At 38.8% G+C, this 18,775-nt stretch overlaps 2 protein-coding genes and 1 long non-coding RNA gene across 4 annotated transcripts in view; 1 reads left to right on the top strand and 2 right to left on the bottom strand.

Moving 5' to 3' along the window:
* Positions 1 to 377: 377 nt before the first annotated feature.
* On the top strand, positions 378 to 4,524 carry LOC143352552 (mitochondrial disaggregase). The gene is made up of 10 exons (XM_076785148.1): positions 378 to 999; positions 1,066 to 1,118; positions 1,183 to 1,372; positions 1,663 to 1,913; positions 2,289 to 2,379; positions 2,456 to 2,663; positions 2,746 to 2,878; positions 2,962 to 3,174; positions 3,276 to 3,573; positions 4,140 to 4,524. Exons 1-10 carry the CDS (start codon positions 645 to 647, stop codon positions 4,283 to 4,285), a joined length of 1,938 nt encoding a protein of 645 aa, XP_076641263.1. The 5' UTR covers positions 378 to 644; the 3' UTR covers positions 4,286 to 4,524.
* Positions 4,525 to 4,660: 136 nt separating this feature from the next.
* On the bottom strand, positions 4,661 to 7,874 carry LOC143352553 (uncharacterized). 2 transcript variants are annotated; one of them, XR_013081962.1, is made up of 3 exons: positions 6,843 to 7,866; positions 6,052 to 6,140; positions 4,661 to 5,737 (listed from the first exon to the last, which is right to left on the bottom strand). It is a non-coding gene; the product is annotated as an uncharacterized LOC143352553 (long non-coding RNA). The 2 variants fall into 2 exon arrangements; XR_013081961.1 differs by having other exon boundaries at positions 4,661 to 6,140; positions 6,843 to 7,874.
* Positions 7,875 to 9,685: 1,811 nt separating this feature from the next.
* Positions 9,686 to 18,775, bottom strand: part of Sytbeta (Synaptotagmin beta) — a 121,916-nt gene continuing 112,826 nt past the window's right edge. The window contains exons 4-10 of the mRNA XM_076785145.1: positions 18,169 to 18,418; positions 14,994 to 15,230; positions 14,373 to 14,468; positions 13,721 to 13,994; positions 13,052 to 13,285; positions 12,708 to 12,869; positions 9,686 to 10,117 (exon numbers count right to left, since the gene is read on the bottom strand). Coding sequence (XP_076641260.1) covers positions 9,932 to 10,117; positions 12,708 to 12,869; positions 13,052 to 13,285; positions 13,721 to 13,994; positions 14,373 to 14,468; positions 14,994 to 15,230; positions 18,169 to 18,418 — 1,439 coding nt within the window. The 3' untranslated portion in view covers positions 9,686 to 9,931. The remainder of the gene's footprint in view (positions 10,118 to 12,707; positions 12,870 to 13,051; positions 13,286 to 13,720; positions 13,995 to 14,372; positions 14,469 to 14,993; positions 15,231 to 18,168; positions 18,419 to 18,775) is intronic.

Genomic DNA, 18,775 nt, shown 5'->3' with positions numbered 1-18,775 from the left:
TTCGCCTATTCTTTCTAGAGCGATTTCGAATTTATATATAGCCGTGGATCGCGCATCGGCATGATTGGTTTATCCGCCAACATGTCGGTCGTGAAACGAATATTCAAACGTTTTAATCGTTCGCGGATTCATTTAACACGTTTGAATCGGAAATCCTTTCACGACAATCGCCGATATTCAAATATAAACAATCAAACGAAGTTCTCTTTGTAAAATGTTGTATGAATTTGTATCCTATGTATACGTGAATAGTTTATGCATTTTGTATTTATATGTATGAAACACCCGTTCCGTCCCGATTGCTGTATTACATATAAATAAATATTCTAAGATACATTGGTATTTTCCATAATCTTTTCGGTCCGTATTGCGTCATGATAATACAGTATTCTTAAACGCGCTGCTTATCTCGCACTGGTGCTTAACGTGTGAGGATGCAACATAATACAGAGATTTCCGCGAATACGAAAAATGAAAAATGTATACGTAATGTGAATCTTTCGACGTAACGATATATATTGGCAGTTATTTAATAATTTTACGCATCGATAATTTAGTATTCGGTAGTATTAATGTGTTATTCCTGAGAAAAAAACTTATGGTTCAAGCGTGCGAATAGTATATTTATCAAGCATAGATACGAAATGTCACGTTTATGTAATTTGTGGGTTTATTTACGCTTGAAACGCTTGAAAAATTCGGATGCGTTGTTAAGCAATTTAAATCTTCTGAAAAACAGTGGACTCGAAAATGTTTGTTACCAAAGAAGTATAGGTTATGCACAAATATGTTGGAGATTGGAGAAACATTTTTATCCGTTGTACAAGTTACTAAATATAATCATAACGAGCCATTATAATTCTATATTGACAGCAACGAAATTAGCATTCAATAAGTATGACAATAACTGTAGGAAGAAATGCAACAATAACTTGGGATTTTTATTAAGCGGCATTGGATTGACTATAGCCCTCTGCGAGGCACAGAATCCACAGCGAGGTATGTATTATTTATGTTAGGAATCGTACGTAAGGGAACATCATCTTTCAATGAATAATTTTTCAGAGAAACGATTCTTTCGGGCTGCACAGTATGGCCATGTTCTTGACCTAGAAAGGGTAAGTTAAACAGTACATTCTTCTATATATCGATATGTGATTATAACAAAAGTTTCATTTGTAGAGTCTAAAAGAAGGTGTTGACGTAAATCTACGCCATTCGTTGGGCTGGACAGCATTACATGTTGCTGCTATTAACGAGAAATTAGAAATTATAGAGATTCTACTAAAGAAGGGAGCAGATGTTAATGCGGGAGACGAATTCATTAATGTTTATAAAACAGCCATTGAAAAGAGATTAAACTCATTAGATGGTTAGATTGCAGACAAAGGTCCTAGTAATTAATAGACTGTGGACTTTTATGCAAAATAAAAATTATCTGCATTAATTGCAAGATATAGAAGCTACATAGACATTCATTTCTTTACTTAATAATTTTAGTGAGTTGAAAATGATACAACAGCATATTTTATTTCTTCGAATGTTCTTCCTGTTTTACATTTGATCTACTCGTTTTTGCCGTAAATCCATAAAATCCGCAGTTTAGTAATGAAATAATATTGTAATTGTTACATCACATGTATGTTCTCTAAAAATTTTCAGTACTGACAATAAGGGAAACAGAGTTCTCCGATGTTTTGAATAATAGGGCTACTTTTAAAGGTTTCACACCTCTACACTATGCTGTATTAGCAGATTCAAAAAGTTGTGTAAAAGCGTTATTGGATGGAGGAGCTGATCCAACAATAGAAAATGAATCTGGCCATCGTGCTGTAGAATATGCTAAAGATGGAGAGCTTAAAGAGATGCTCAAAAAGTATTCTATCAAATATGACGAAATACTGAAGGAAAAAGTATGTCTGTTTAAATTAGAACTGTAAGGCCCGCTGTATACATCCGTTTTTTTTTAACGTACGGTGCTTTTGCGTTGCCGATATTAAAAATTTGCGACGAAATGACGAATGTGTGCATTGCCCGATATATGACCGTGTATTTAACAACCGTATATGCGTTTGTATCGATCGTACGTTTTCCTAGTAAACTGCAGTGAACATTGCAACTGAACGTGCCGCAATTACGTTTAAAACAAATGTACATTGTCTAATTTAATTTATAGTACTTAAGATCGCAATTACGATTGCCGCACTGTACGTTAAAAAGAAAAACTGATACGTACAGTGAGCCTAAGTTCTATATGATATCATCTCTAATCCGAATATTATAAATAGGAAATAGAAGAACGTCGTAGGTTTCCATTAGAACAACGTCTGAAGCAACATATTGTTGGCCAAGAGGGAGCAATATCAGTTGTGGCATCTAGTATGGTTTATTTCATTCAGTAATGAAAATAATTTCGAAATAGATTATGTATTTATATCATTCTGTATACTTATAGCTATTAGGAGAAAAGAAAATGGCTGGATAGACGAAGAACATCCCCTGGTATTCTTATTCTTGGGTTCATCGGGTATTGGAAAAACTGAATTGGCAAAGCAGCTGGCTGCATACATTCACAAAAATAAACAAGATGGATTTATCCGATTAGATATGTCCGAGTATCAGCAAAAACACGAAGTGGCTAAGTTAATTGGTGCACCACCTGGGTATATATAGTTTTATCATATCTACATTATAATTTATCTTGCTATTACCAAAATATTCTGTTACCTTACTATACGAGTGTAGATACGTGGGACACGATGATGGTGGACAGCTAACAAAACTTTTGAAAAAGCGTCCAAATGCTGTTGTACTGTTCGACGAGGTCGATAAAGCTCATCCCGACGTGTTGACCGTTCTGTTACAGCTTTTCGATGAAGTAAAAACATTTTTGATACTACATACGTATTGGTATACAAGATCGGGAATTCTGCCAAAATATTAATTTTGATTCTCTTACAGGGAAGATTAACAGACGGCAAAGGGAAAACAATTCAATGCAAAGACGCGATATTTATAATGACATCGAATTTAGCAAGTGAAGTAATTGCCGAGCACGCGATACAGTTAAGAGAAGAAGCACAACGAGTATTAAACCTAAGATTGGATAAGAATTCCGACGAAGATCAGGCGCCGGAGCATATTGAAATATCCCGTAAATTTAAGGACGAAGTGGTGCGCATTAATTTTTATTCGATACATTATTTTTCTATTTTTATATCTTGACTTCAGATATTTCAATATTGGAATTGTTTAAAATATTACACGTACCTTAGGTTCGACCAATACTGAAAATTCATTTTCGAAGAGATGAATTTCTGGGAAGGATAAACGAGATTGTTTATTTCCTGCCGTTCTCTCGATCAGAACTTATCAAACTAGTTGGTAAAGAATTGGAAGCGTGGGCGTTGCGAGCAAAGGAAAGGCACATGATCGATTTGAAGTGGGACAGAGAGGTCCTTTCGATTTTAGCAGATGGATACGACACTCATTATGGTGCACGTTCTATTAAATATGAAGTCGAGAGACGTGTTATCAATCAGCTAGCCGCTGCTCATGAACGTGGCCAATTGGGTATGCTCGAGACCGTTTTTGCGCAAATTTTTAGGAATTTTGTTCAGAAAAATTATTGAACCTTTTGCATTGGAATTTGGCACACATATTTATTGGTATTCGAAGTACATATGTGATTTTTTTCAAGTAAAAAAATTTCTATTGACCGGAAACAAAAACGTGAATGTGGTTATGACCCGAATTAAAAGAAGTTAAAAATCTATGCTATTTACAAAATAGCGGCATTTTGAAGTAAAATTACTGATTTTCCAGTTGTAGCACTGAAAAAACATAAGAAATACTTGATGGATTTAAAAAATGTAGTTCGTGCGATAACGGGGTACGCGCTGAAGATTCTCTCAAAATTTCTAGTCCATCGGTCAATTAGAACTTGAGATATTGCGGCAACCGTGTCAAAAAACGATGACTATGTTAATTTGACGAGTACAAACAAATCCTTTTGCAGATGTTCTATAACACTTATACTTGAAGAAAATACAAAAAAGAAAAATCGATTTTTTGAAGATGAAAAACCAAAATACCCCCTTATGTTTCATGTTTTAACAAAAATATTTGATCATACACAGGAAAAGGATGCTGCGTGTTGCTGAAACCCAAGTGGCACGAAAACGGCGCGACCATAGCCTTATCTGTGCGGCCGCAAGGTTTGAAGGACTTCGTCGACATTGCTGACACAGACAACTTGAAGAAAAATGTAAATTCGTCTTTCTGATGCTGTGAATAATTCTTTACGTTGTACAATCTTGTTGAGCATAGAACGTTACTTATAGATGATCTCTTGATACGTTTATAGATTGGTTCGTCTTAGTTTAAGTGGATCTAATTAACCACAGAAGAGTAATTTGTAATATTTATTATGTAGATACGTACATTGATTGCGAAACATATTTTGTAAAAGAAAATACTCCCTTTACCGCAATGTAGAGAAATAATTAACGCAGTAAGTTTGTAATACATCTTTTCATTCTTATTACGGACTGTAAATGGAGACTGTACGTTATAAAACATTTAACAACCTGTAAACGATTGTTGTTGCATCATCCACAAAATTTCCTGTTCTTATTTTAAAAAGTAAAAAACGGGTGGGTCTGACGGAAATAAGTGATTCTTTACTTTTATTCGAATCATAAGGATACATTACAAGAAAATATCGGTTACACATCACATTTAGGATACATTGTACATTCTTTACCACGCAATAAGACAAGAAACATCCTCGAAAAAACACTGAGAAAACTTGCCTTGCCCATCGATTGGCTAGTAACACTGTAAATTGTATTTCATTGTTTGTTTTAATGTTTGTACGATAATTGTAGCCAATTCGCGGTGGCCGTTCTGCTTTTGGTTCGCCGTATAGTGCAAGGCAAATTCAGGTCCGACAATAAGATGTCCTGTTCGTTTAAAAACCACTCGGGTTACCGATAGAAGACGATCGTCCAGATCGGTGGTAGAAACACGATACAAACATGGCGTTCACAGAAAGTTTTGACACTTTGTATTTCTGCAAATGTGGAGATACGACCTTTATGTTGTTATGCGTACAAGGTGTGCCTCTCAGAATAAAGATACCGTGTTCAAAATCTGATTGGAAAATAAATTCTGAGCTGGAGTCCTAATATAACACTAAGTTTATGGAGTAGTAAAAGTGACTATTTTACATTACTTTATAAAAATAACGTCTACCCAAATTGTTAGTAATTTTTCTAATAATATATACCAAAAAGAATAAATGTATTGAATAATTTTTCATGATCGCATCATTACAATCTCAATAATTGTAAATTGAAAGTATTAGATCTCGTCATTTTGATGCGTCCCGTAAACCTAGTGATAAGATGCAGACTCGCTTAAAAAGTCATTATATTGTTTTGTATTACATCTAGAAGTTTAAGAAATTGTAAATTAAATTTTATGAATTATTTTTTGCTCACTATAATTTTAGCTTATCATAAAAATGTTTCAGAAGTATTATTCTCTCATAGGAGCTTTCAGTACCTCTAAATAAAAGTTGAATAAGTTACGGTATCAAAGTCTTCTTCAATATAGTAATGCACGTTTATTGGAAAATGTTAGGTCAGTATTGAATTTTCCATCAGATACCACATCGGTGTCTTTATATTCGAGACACCCTATATTTTTAGAACTATTTCAAGTACACCACTGACTGTAATATATTTTTCGTAATACTAAACATGTAAGAGAATTTACGCAAGTGTCGCTTCGGAAAATAGGTCTTAGACAGCCATGAAAAATGTTTACAGGATAACTCTTTTCACTTATCAGATAAAAAAGTGTTAACAAAAATGATTACTTTCTTATTGTACAAAAGAATAATTGTTGGACATGTTCGTGAAAGAGTTATACTCCATTTTCTTGTCTATTATAGTACAAGTTTGTTAAATTCCTGTTCCACAGCTTACGATAGTTTATAAGAAAGTTCTCGAACTGTCTTCATATTCAATTTCGAGGTATACTTACATGAAAATTATACATGCCTGCCGGTCAGCAGTGTAAATCGTCAATGGTACTATAATTAATAGGTATCTGAAGATAAGACCTGATAAGTACTTTTGGTATGTTGAAAGCACGTTCCATTAGACACCCAATTGATTGTATATACGACACGGTATACATATAAGAAGAACATCTTTATATAATATATAATATATAATATATATGTATGCATATATATGTGTGTGTGTATATATGTATATATATATATACTTTGTTTTTAATATAAATACTACGCGGATTCTCGTGGCGCGTAGAATATAATAGAAATACTATTAAGTAATAAGTTAAGCGTACGATTCGGACCACGCTTGTTAATTTAAGCGTTTCTTCCCAACGAACCATTACAACTTCTCAGTAAGTTCTTACGTTTTAACGGAGTCATTACTTATAGTATGCACAGGCTACGACCATAATTCCGGTCACCCGAAGTCTATTTTATTCTTAGAAAATTAAAACGTTTACAAAAATTGCAGAATACTTTTAGGTAGATAGAGGATTTTTAGAGAATTCAATCTCCATTTCTTTAAAGAACATGCCATTCTGTTTTAGCTTTAATCACGCAGCGGACATTTAGCCAATTTCAACGATCCTCAATAGTTCAACAACTGGAAGGAGTATAACAATTGAAAGGAAGCGGCTGCACGTACAAATCAAAACGTTCTCCAAAAACGCTATAGACGCCCCAAGTGGTAGAAATGGCGGCCGCAGCCTGCGATTATGTTTATAATATAATATATGATATTTATTCAACGTACTTAACGATCATCAACATTTAATTTATATCCTCTGCTTCCAGGTAACGGTGGTTACGCAGCGCTCATGCTCACTCTTCCTCCCCGTCGCCAATGAATCAGAAACGCGAAATCGCTGCGACCCACCAGCGACTTGAAAAATATTCGATAGATCGGCAGGTTTCGTAATCGAGCCCTTAACTTAGGAATTAAATAGATCTAAGCCTCCGGGAGAATCTTTGGAAATGATCAAGTATTACAATATTGATATGACGAACTTTGGTCGGAAATATTCTCAGGTTCTCCTTTCCCGCTTTGTAAAATCAGACTCGAGACCTACGGAGAACAAGTTTGGGTATCCTCTGCCCGTGTCCTCTGCGAAATAGGAACGTAAAAACTCGAGAAATCTATCAAAAAACGCGCCCGGGAACGGTCCACACGACACGATCTCCTTAGTGAAAAACTCGTTATACGCTTATGGTTTTTCTTTTCTCAAAACGATTCCCGTCCGACCGGAAACCGGAAGTGTTACCGGTACTAGTAATAGGTTTGCATTCTCTGTTGCTGCTTTGCGTCAATTGCCCGACTATACGGTATCGACGGTATTAACGACGACAAATGCTGTCATGCTACATACAATATCGGTGAGGGATCGTTCTTAGGCTCTCGATTCACTGGAAACCGCGTGCACCACGATTTTTCGGCATCACTCTTCAGGTCAGTGTTGTAGCGTTGTACTTAGGCCTAGAATGCACGTTTGGGCACACGCACAGATCAATCAGGTTGCAGGATGTTCCAAAAAATAATGATTAGCTCAATCCTTGGTTCGATACATTGCTAGTTTTACGTTTGAAATCATTCGCAGATTTTTAGCAAAATCATTCGTCGTTTAAAGAAGCCACTGGGTGATTCCGACACTGAATCAGTATTAACTCATTTTCTACCGAAAGCTGTTTAATAGAAGATGAACAATTGGAAGTGATTAAAAATCGAAGATAAATGACCAAGTTTTTTTTCAAACGAATTGTTCTTTTACTATATAAAACTATAAAATAGTTTAGTGGTGATGACATTAACAGTATCGCCATGTAAAATTGTACAAGAAAAATTTAAATATTATGGTGAAGAAATGGACTATTTCTTAATGTTTTAAAGGACAGAGGTAGCCGTTGGAATTCGTTAAAAAATGTTCACATACAGCGCAGTTGTAAAAGAACCTATTAATAAGCTCCCGGTAGTTAAAGTGTTAATACAAAGTGTGGCGTAAGAGATAACGATGTCAGATAGTCTACTAATGCAACAAATATTTCCGACACCATACTGCCGCAGGCATGAAAGAAATATGCCAATTTTCTGTTATTTTCTCAATAACAGAAAAAAGGTCCCTTTGCGACGACTAGAGGAATGAATTCCAATATTGCGACGCGTACGGTATCGATCAAACGTGTTTTATCTTGGATTCGACGAAAACTGAGACTATACCGTATAGACTGAAGCATGGTGTGTCTCTCTTATCGCTGTTACTCACGATGTGACCGCTAATCGCGGTTGTTTAGTAACTGAGTAATCGTTTCGGTGATTGTGTAAGCCGAATGCGGAAATGAGACGCGCACAAAAGGAAACCATAGTCAACGGATAAACTGAAACATAAAAATCCGGAATTTCTAAAAAGTTCCAGAATTGTATCGAATTTCCTTGTATCGGGCAAGGACAATCAATCCCTCTCCGGGACGAGTAACGTAACAGAAAGAGAATAATTGATTTTACGAATTCTATCCTGTTCTTTCTGTGCGAAGTGCATGTACTATCCTCAGGTCAGGCGCTCGCTGGCAACAAAGCTGCCAGATAAATCCATCGTCATAGAACAGATTGGAGAAGTAAAAGTAATATTCGTTTCAGGGTTGCACAATCGCTTGCGACAACGGATTTGTCGCCAGTCGTCGAGCGCGTGTATGGCTGAACAGAATCCGGCTAAGTTCACGGCCCTATTATATCAGTAGACTGCCGTCCTTTATGCAAAATACACATATTCCAAGTTCATTGTAAAACATAGAAGTTGAATTAAAATATATCCCTGGCCCTAAACTAATAAATGCATAAAATACGCAGTCTAATTGCCAACCTTTGTCATCATTGGATGAACGAGCTCCTCTTGTAATGTATAAGAAATCATAGAGATCGTGGACCAGCCACGAAAAGTCGTAGTTAAATATTAACCCTTTCATACACGTGTTTGCCAGCTCACTGTCGCCTTGGTCTCTAAAGTTTAGAGGTAGCTTTTCAATCCTAATTTAACGCATCATCTAACACTTTTCAAAATATTATGACTCGTGGCTAAAGCATTCCTAGCAATTGTTGCGAACAGCAGTAGCAATCTCAATTATAAATCACCAATTCACCTCAAGAAATGTAATTGAAATATTTCTTGCAAGATATTCAAAAGAGGTCTACGAAGTTCCTTTTTGACGGAGCACAGCCATTGTGAACAGCCTGCCAATAGGTTTCTCGGTTACTGAAGCGTTAATATAATACACAAACATGCTTTCCGACGTTGTAACATCAGTTACAGTTCAATTTGTAGCAGTGTAAATAAATTGTTACCTGCTCAATCAAATTCGATAACAAGATCATTACGTAAATGGGGGTGTAAATGTACCTCGCAACAAATAGGATTGTCAAGCGAAGCGAAATTCGATCGGGTGTCTTCAGTTACCTTCAGTGCGCAGCAAGCGGTGGTGGACGAGCATAGTCGTCCCCAAAACACAGTGATCGTTCAACGTAGAGCTACTATACTCCAGGAACGAGAGGGTTAATAGGGACTCAGAGACATTGATCAGTGGGCAACACGAAGTGCTCGTGGTTTTCGTTTCCGGTTAGTGGTTTCGAGAGTACATCCACAGAAGCGGTTCCACATATAACACGGATACTTTTGTTTACATATACCGTTTACAGATTATTTTACCCTAGAAACTGATTGTACGCCTGCAGCACGCCGCAGCACCGCTCTCTGCTTCTCTTTGGATAAGGAAAAGAACGATTCCGTTCTTCTGCGCTCTGTGTACGAGGTTGTTTGTTTTCTGGCGAACGATCGCACGGATTTCTGGATGGACGATTTAGTGCAACGTGTGCCACATGTGGATGGTCTCTCTCGGAGATTGGGTCATTTGATGCCAGTGCTCCCGTCCTTGGCTGCCGCTGTTCTCCACGCCTGGAATCGCGCCGCTCGTGGGTCCGATGATGCAGGAACCCACGATCTCACTGCCACCGATGAATTCGTTGCTGGAGTCCATCACTCGCACCTTTTGGAAATTCGGTTTAGTATAGTTTCCACTGTTCAAGTCGTTTTACCCGTCGCCTTTACCGGTGTTTCACCTAACACGCTGACTGCAACGTCCATCACGCGTGGATCACACAATTTTTTCGTTCACTTATGAAAATTAATTTTAAACCAGCCTTCAGTCCTCCTTTGGAAACCTTTAGGCCCTTCGGGAATCTCTAGGATCTCTCGGATCTTTACCGATAATCCTAAACTCTGCAATTTTTATCTAATTAACTAAATTATATATTGTTGATTTTATGGGATCTTTGTGTTGGTTCAGCAGTCAGCGTGTTACTTCTCGATGAGCGTGATTTGTCTAACATTAATTCTATTTCTACCCCTTGCCTTGCGATTTATCTTAAAATAATCGTGCCTCTTCAGAATATTTATGTATTCAATATTATTGTGAATCTGCAGTTATAGTGTTTTGAATTACACTCCGCAAAATACTGAAAGAATCACGAGATCGAAGAAGTTGAGAAAAAGATGCCACGATGTTCATATTACACAGAACTTGTGCAGGAATCCGAGGAAACGGATTCCGCAAAATTTCCGTCCTGGAGATTCGGGTTTATAAAAATTTAAATGCCACCGTCAGCGGAGCGAAAAAGAAATTCACTCCGGCGCGATTTTCGTTCTAATATTTGGAAAATGCCGGACGAAAAAAAGAAGGAAGCGAGAGGAGAGGAAATTACGTTCCACGACATAAACTTTAAGAATGAAATTTTTCTCGTGCCGATAAAGGCTCGGTTTTTTGCCTCTCCCTTTTTTCTCGATCGTTCTTTTCCCCTCGTTAACCGGAGGCGTGATTGGCTGGCTGCGTTGCGCGGAATTTCGTTACGCGCATCGATTCGCGCCAGCTCTCGAATTAAATAATAATTTTAATCGGCACCGGGACTAGCTTCGCGGCCAGATCCGACCATGTACATAACAAAGAGATGCATAATATTTATGTAGATACAGACGAGGTGTTTCCCCTTGGATCCAGTGTTAAGAACCATTTCCGAGCTAATTATACCGGCGGAAAGTGATTACTTCCGTCGGGAGGCGGTTCGCGCAAAAATGCCGATCAAATAAACGTTCGGGATTGCAACGATCGTTGTAAAATTTATCCCCCGAGAGAGAGAGGAGAAGAGATTGTTTTTCACAAAAACTCCCGGTTGCATAATAAGATCTAATTGTTTCGCGGAATTGCAGAAACATTCCCTGCATATTCCGAATTTCGTTCTCCGCTTTTCCGCTCGTGTTTCCATAATTAGTATTTATGAACGTGTATTAATAAAATTTACACAAAATGAAACACCAAGAAAGAAAATCAACGACTTCCCCGCGATAGAGTAGAGGGTTATTAACACTTCCCCCCTATTCTGTGTAGAGGGATATTACCCCTTTGCACTCGTCTTAGAATATTTTCATTTTATTCATACGAAACTGATCCGATTTCCACATATAATATTTAAATGTTTAGTAATCTGTTAAATACAAATTTTGTAATGTAACAAATATTTTGTAAAATTTCTCGTAATTTCTTTGAAATAATACCACAATAATTTCTAGTGGTGCTTCAGAGTGCAAAGGGTTAACACTAAACCTACCATGGCCGGTCAAATTGACCTTTTCAAACTTCTGCGTGCAATTTCGCACGTACAACATTATCACATCGCTATTTATCTTTACGACTTTTCTTAAAGTATGTATACAGTGTACTTTTCAGTATTTATTTCTCGTTTTATTTCTTTTTTTCCAAGAAACATATGTATCTTGTCCTACCTACCGAGGCCGGTCAACTTGACCGCACGAGATAATATGGTATTTACTCTTCTAAACTTAAACAATCAGGATAAAAGAAAGACTATTCTCAATGTGGAATAGCCAACTCAAAATAAATGAGCCGCCTTATTGAATGAGACGCCATCAAGTTACGCACGTACGTTTGATGTATTAACAATAACTTTTTTTAAGGGCCGGTCATTTTGACCACGCACGGTAGGAATCGGTATACAAGAAGTGTCGATAGGTTTAGTGTTAACAACGATGAAGTTCTGATTAGTGTATCAAAGAAATCGCAAGGCAAGGGATTCAAAAATAAATATCTCAGAAAAGTTGCAGACAATGTACGAGATATCTTAACGTACAGAGAGTCAATGAAAAGTTGTCAATTTGTTCAAGTGGCTCTCACAATTTGATCACCCACTACAAATGAACAAATGGAAAGTAAACATGCAACTGTCAAGCAAACGATTCATACAATGTGGCTCTAACAATTTGATCACCCATTGTAAGCAAGCAAATAAAAATTCACTGAAAGGTGTAGTCGAACGAAAGTAATGAATAGACTGCGGACCTTTATGCATTCATGATGTGGTGCTAATTTTTGAAGTACAAGAAAACGTGTAATTTTATTTTTAGAATTTTTTACATTCGATGAAAGAAATTCCTTCATTATGATTACCACAAATATGAGTACAAAAATGAACAATTGCTTAAACATCCTCAGTCTACTAACTTGGTCCACTACCTCTAGTTCTCACAAAATGGATCCTGATAAAATTACGCTAACAGACGCTTACTTCAATGGCGGATGACGCAAGGGAGCTTGCTGGAACGTCGAAGGACATCGCCTCGTTCCACGTAGGACTGATCGTGGCTTTCTTCACGGTGGTTTTCTTCTTCATCCTCTTCTCCCCGCAGAGGAGGTTCACCTTCACGAACGAGTTTAGCGTCTCCTTCTCCTGCGCGATAGAAATCGAAAAGAAAACTCGGCGAAATTTAAATTTCACGGGAAGGAAGTGCAACGAAATGAAAGCTCAACGGTAAAGAAAATTCAACGCGATCAATAAGCGCATTCCGCGGTACGCGTGAGGAACTGTTCATTTGCGTCATTTACTTTCTGGTTGCAGGACGAGAATGTTACCTGTGGCGGAAACAGATTTCTCGCCTTCACGACGACAACCTTCAGCCGTTCGGCGCTTGGAAGATAGGATAGAGAGAGGAGGACTTCTTGTATTTGCTCTGGAGGCTTTCGTTCGCGTTCTATCGGCCCCCAAACCTCCTCTGTCGACGAAGGGGAGTCTAATCGCAAGATGTGCAAAGGTACTTTCACAGAACCCACCACGTCGTTCCTGGAGAACCGGTCGTAATCCAGCACCTGGTGTTCAGAACAAACAATATCTTCATTCTTAGCTGGTATTATTTTGTAATCAGTGTAAACTATATTTTTCCATCCTGGCTAAGTTTGAGCTCCTTGCCGACAGCTTGTAAGGTAGGAGCATAACTACATAGATTTGTTCATGATTTTAGAGATACGTTTCGAATGTTACCTTATGTTTGTAAGGTATGTTTGATTTTTGAATTTTCAATACTGCTACCCTTTATAAAGTTAAGATTGTACCGGAAGACGTATGAATTTTTATGAAAATGTAAATTGTCTTCCAGGATTTTCTACAGGATATCATCGGTGAGAACGTGGGGAGTGTTCAATTATGCGATTCTATGCAAAAGCATGCGCGGTATATTATGTTTGTAACATGATGGATTATGACCGATCGATCGTCGAATAAAGAAAATATTCGGTGGTAATTGCCTGGAGAACGAGGGTTTTATCGTGGAATTCATCATGGCTGACAGGAAACTTGAATTGCTGATCGAAGAACGGGTTCGACTCGTTACGGTATTTCGGTGTCTCCCGTTTTCTCGAGTCCACTACAGGAGTGAGCGTCAGTTTCACGTAAGGTTCGTTGAATCCTCCTTGATCGCTGCCAGCTAGATTACTCGCTTCGATTACGTGAACGTGCAGGTCCGACCGATTGAAGTCGTACTTGAACCGCAGGTGCAGTCGACCCAAGCTCTTCCCGTTCCTAAAATTCCATTCACAAAATATTACCTTCCTAATTACTAACAAACTTCAGATTACGAATGCATTCCGAGTTACAAGCTATTACTCTGATTAGTCTTTGTGCAGGCAATTGAAATATACAAATAATTTTCTGAAGCTTTAGAGTTTAGGGCATTTTATGTACATTTATATTCCGAAACTATAAATCGATGTGATAGCGTCCAGAGAATTAAATCTTAAATATTTGTAAGACACCGTGCTCACATTTTTATTCTGAAACTATAAATTGACGTACTGGTGTTCAAAGAATTAAAGCTTAAGAGTGAAGGATATTTCGTTTTCCTTATTTTGTAGCTATAAATCTCTGGTAATTTATAGAAGCTTTGAAATTATTGCGTACCCCATAGACTTTAAGAAAATGGGACCGTTCCTCGCCTGATAGAGATCAGGCTGTAGGGATCCCAATGGCGAAGCTGGGGGCTGCGGTCCACCCTCGCTATTGCACCGAAAATGAAAGAAGTATATCTCAATTATTCATGTCTCGGTGAAAAGTCCTAAACAATGTAAATTGTGGATCAACGTTCATAGAGCGAACAATTGTTCCGTGTTACACACACACACACACAAAGGCGAATGATCAAAATTGACCAATTAGAAAATAAGAATCTGTAATAACTGGACTGCGGATTTTATGCACTTATACCATCTTCGCTCTCCTACATCTGTGTATTGAACAATGCTTAAAAAAGTTTAACCGGCTTCTCGGTTTCTTTGAGATCTGATAGACCTACGAAGGAAGAGGATAGCTTCGTTCTGCGGCAAAATTTGTTCAAATCAGTTCAAAAACATTTGCATACAGATCCATAGTCCAGCGATACCGTACAGAGACCAGGGAGGAAAAGAAAGGTGAGAAACGGGATGTAACGTGAAATGAGTAAGAAGCAGGCAGCAGTTAGGGCGATGTCGCGTGTAATCCGCGAAACTGGCGACGCGGTATCTCATCTTCCCGGAGGTCTCTCACCTTCCAGAAGTACGCAACGGCGGGATAAGAAGGGGCGAGAGGCTTCGGCCAGCTGATCTGGAAGCTCCGTGGGCAACGCTTATCGAGGAGCCCCCGCAGGACGAGCTCACACCTGTTGCCAGAGAGGACAGAGAGCTCTGGGAGCGTGACGCATTGCTGCTCAGAAGGCTTCCGGAACAACTGGCTGGACTTCCGCAGCGTGCGTCTAGCGATGCTGCGCGGCCGGGTGACGGTGATCTGTGTACGAAGGATTTCCGTGCGTGTGCACTTCAACTTCTCGCATTGCAATAGTGCGCGTTTAAGTGTCCGCCGCTATCCCTCCCAATTTCAAAAAGAAGAAACAAAAAAAAAAAATGGGACCTCGGACTGAACTTCCAACGAATTTGATACGTGCCGGGTATCGGTATCTCACTCACGTATGTATATCCCCTGTCCCCTGTATTCTTCAGTCGAATTGCCAGAAGCTTAACGCATTATCTACCGGCGATTATTCCATAATTTTTGGAAATATCTGGCCCATGGCTGAGGATTATTTAACAGATCCTTCAACAGAAACTTCAATCATGAACCAACAACTCAACCCGGAGAACGTAATCTAATAATTTTGGCTCGGGACTATTGTGCAAAAGTTTTGAGCCTCCGTTTGGTACAGCACAAACGTTGAAAAACATATTAACGTCGACGCCATCGTTTCCCTGTTTTTTTTTCGGACGATCGAGGTTCTACTGTATTTTAAAAATGATAACCCTTTGACTGCTGCACTTTTTAGCATGATAAGCGTTTTGCTGCGCGATATTCGCGTGGCAATCGTTGTGGCTAGCTTAAATAATTCATAATTAAATTATAGCTGCGGTAAAAATAAACGGTATGTGTCAATGTTATGCGTTGCTATCGTCTATACTTATTCAACACATCAGAGTAACTTTAGTTTTTCTTTAACACGTTCGCGACCGGTATTTATTTCAGCAATAGCATTCATAGTTACAGTGCGACGTATTCTCTTGTAAAATATGAAAAAGATATTGTCACAGAAAAGTTGCAAGTTCTTCGAGTATCATGCTACACGTTAGAATTATAAATAACCACATAGACAACATATATACATTCGATTTTCTTTTCTTTCTGGTTGCGAACGTGTTAAATCTGTGAATTCATTGTTAATTTGTACCGAGAGGACGATATTTGTATAAAGTTGCAGAAATTTTAAATTCATAACTAGACTGCGACTTCTATACATTTCTGACAAACATGAATGGGAGGAATACAAAACTGTGAAGCGACTGAACGAACTTGAGCATATTATTACATAAGTTTCAACGAAATACATTTTTAATTAACTTCTGCTCCCCGCAATTGCCTTGTAAAATTTTCATTTTGCATAAAGATCCGCAGTCTATTCATAACAAAAATTCAGCCTACAGAGGGTGTAAGAAGCATGATGTCTAAACTGCGGATCTTATGCGTGTATGACAAAAATGAATAGGTAAAACCTAAAAAGACATTAGAAGACTTTAAGAATAGTGTTGCATATATAATTCTCCAATTTTTAAGATGACCAAAAGAGAAAATACATTTCCATCTAACTTCAATTTCTTAATCGAGTGCCTTGGGCAATTTTTATTTCGCCTAAAAACCCGCAGTTTGTCGATGTCCATCTAATAATTACATAAATGGAGAAATCTTTGAAACATTTCAGAACCCGACTTCGACAAAATTACGCGAACGTCGTTATCACTCGTTCCACGCGATTCCCTGCAAGCTAATCCTGTCAGGAACCGAGCACATGTGGGGAAACGAATTATGAGCATTTGCGAATCAAATTTGCGGCGAAATCGCGCGGACAGAATCGCGAAACAGCGAGTTTCCGGTCGGCGATGCGGAGGACTTCCGGTCCGAGAGCTCGAGCAGGTCGAAACTAACGAATCCATTTTCGAGCATTGCGTACCGGGACTTCTCGTTCTGTCGACTGGGGAGAACTGGTGTCCCGCGGTCGTTTCGATCCATTTAATTACTTTGGAGCCGCGCGGAATTTACGCGCGAGTCACCGCCGAACGAAAACGCCCCTGTCTGGTAAACGATCGACATCTGCGTTCCCCCTTCGCGTTTGAACCATCGGCCATCTGTTCCAGCGATACCGTCCGCGATATCGCGTTTAATACCTCGCCGAGCTTTATCGCGCAACCAGCGTTATTGGGCGCGCGATCGGATAATTTGTTCGCTGGCAATCGAGTCAATCGAAGCAATTTTCATACGTTCAATTTCGGGCACCGGAATCCGCGGGCTGCTCTCCTTTGATCGAAGGGGAATTCGATTTGAGTTTGAGCTCCATGTGAACAGTTACCTGGGCACGACTATCAATTTTTTTGCAATTACTTTGCGGATCTTGGTGCGTGTCTACCGTGTATCGACGGGAATAGGCGCCATTTTTAACGTTTATTACGATCAAATCATTTTTCCTTAAGTAATTTTTCATTTGCGATTTTGGTTCACTATTTTCATCCATTACTCAACTGTGTCGAGGCTGTCTCGACTTTTTTCCACTGAAAATGTTACAAAACTTATTGTTTTCTGAAACGTCGCGCGTCGGTTGCTGGCCGTGATTGTTACAAAGTATTTGAACATTTGAAGTGAACAATTCCGGTCAATTTGACATTAGAAATATATTATGTCACAAAGAAAAATTAGCTTTATCGAAACGTGACAATGTCTCAGTACATTTTGTTAGCATCCACATTGGGAAACTATGGATTACACAAGGTGTCCAAAAAATGTTGTACTTCTTTGAAAGGACTGATCCCTGAGGTTGTTCGAATTAAATTTTTCCTTTGCGAAAATGTTCTCCGCGGCTTTGTTGACGAGGTATCAACGAAAAACGCGGTCCAATTAGAACACGGTTACAGCGGACAGATTCCGGCTCGGCCAATGGCAACGTCACGTTTTGGTTCGTGTTTTTCGTAAATAACTCCTTAACAAAGTTGCGGAGCACATTTTCGCAAAGGAAAAAGTTACTCCAACTGACCGGAGGAATCGTCCATTTCAAGAAAGTACATTTTTAGGACACCCTGATACATGATATTTTTACAATACTGAATCAAAATGGACGCATAAACCGCTAGTGAAATCATGAGCTTGTTAATAAAATGTAAGTATTTGTTTCTCTGTATGGTCATCTAACCTTGAGCTTCTGCTTGGAGGGTAGGAGGACGCGGTATGCACAGGTTCGCGATGATGATGATGTCGTCCGTCCGGGCCGAATGACCTCGTATGCAGTGTACCTCGATGACCCGGCTGTCCTTCCAAAGAACTCTGGGAGCTGACGGAAGAGTTCCTCGTGTACAGCCTGCCAGTGCTTCCTCCGCTTCCACCGCTTCCGCCACTCCCACTGCTTCCGCCTGGATAACTTCGGCTCTGATGTGGCAGACACCCTGCATCGTCAGAATTCAAAGGATAAAATCACATACCAGTAGACGAATCATTATCGTGATGACTGGCTGAATAAAATCTCGGTGCTCCTCCCCCTGTTATACCTATTATCTATGCTGCAGAAAGTCACTTAAGGGGGTCGGCAGGCATTTGGCCTTGACTGTCACGCTATGTTACGCTGTAATGTTACCTTTTTTCTAGACATTTTACGTCTTAAATAAGTAAGTAATCAATTAAAACTGCGTACCACCGTGCTTGTACATGTCTTTGCTACGTCCGTCCAGAGCCTTTTTTTCGATACGAACACTAAATCTCTCGAAACTAAGAGAATCTCTCTGCAGTATACGTATATGAACTTG

This window comes from Halictus rubicundus, chromosome 3, assembly GCF_050948215.1.
Source record: "Halictus rubicundus isolate RS-2024b chromosome 3, iyHalRubi1_principal, whole genome shotgun sequence".
Taxonomy (NCBI): Eukaryota; Metazoa; Arthropoda; class Insecta; order Hymenoptera; family Halictidae; genus Halictus; species Halictus rubicundus.
Note: the sequence above shows the minus strand (reverse complement) of the source record. Positions and strands in the feature narration are given on the sequence as shown.

Excerpts from the sequence above, each read along its gene's own strand:
- LOC143352552 (XM_076785148.1), top strand. The coding sequence starts at position 645 with ATGTCACGTTTATGTAATTTGTGGGTTTATTTACGCTTGAAACGCTTG. Across the intron at positions 2,380-2,455 it reads AATATCAGTTGTGGCATCTA|CTATTAGGAGAAAAGAAAAT; the intron begins GTATGGTTTATT and ends GTATACTTATAG. Across the intron at positions 2,879-2,961 it reads TGTTACAGCTTTTCGATGAA|GGAAGATTAACAGACGGCAA; the intron begins GTAAAAACATTT and ends ATTCTCTTACAG.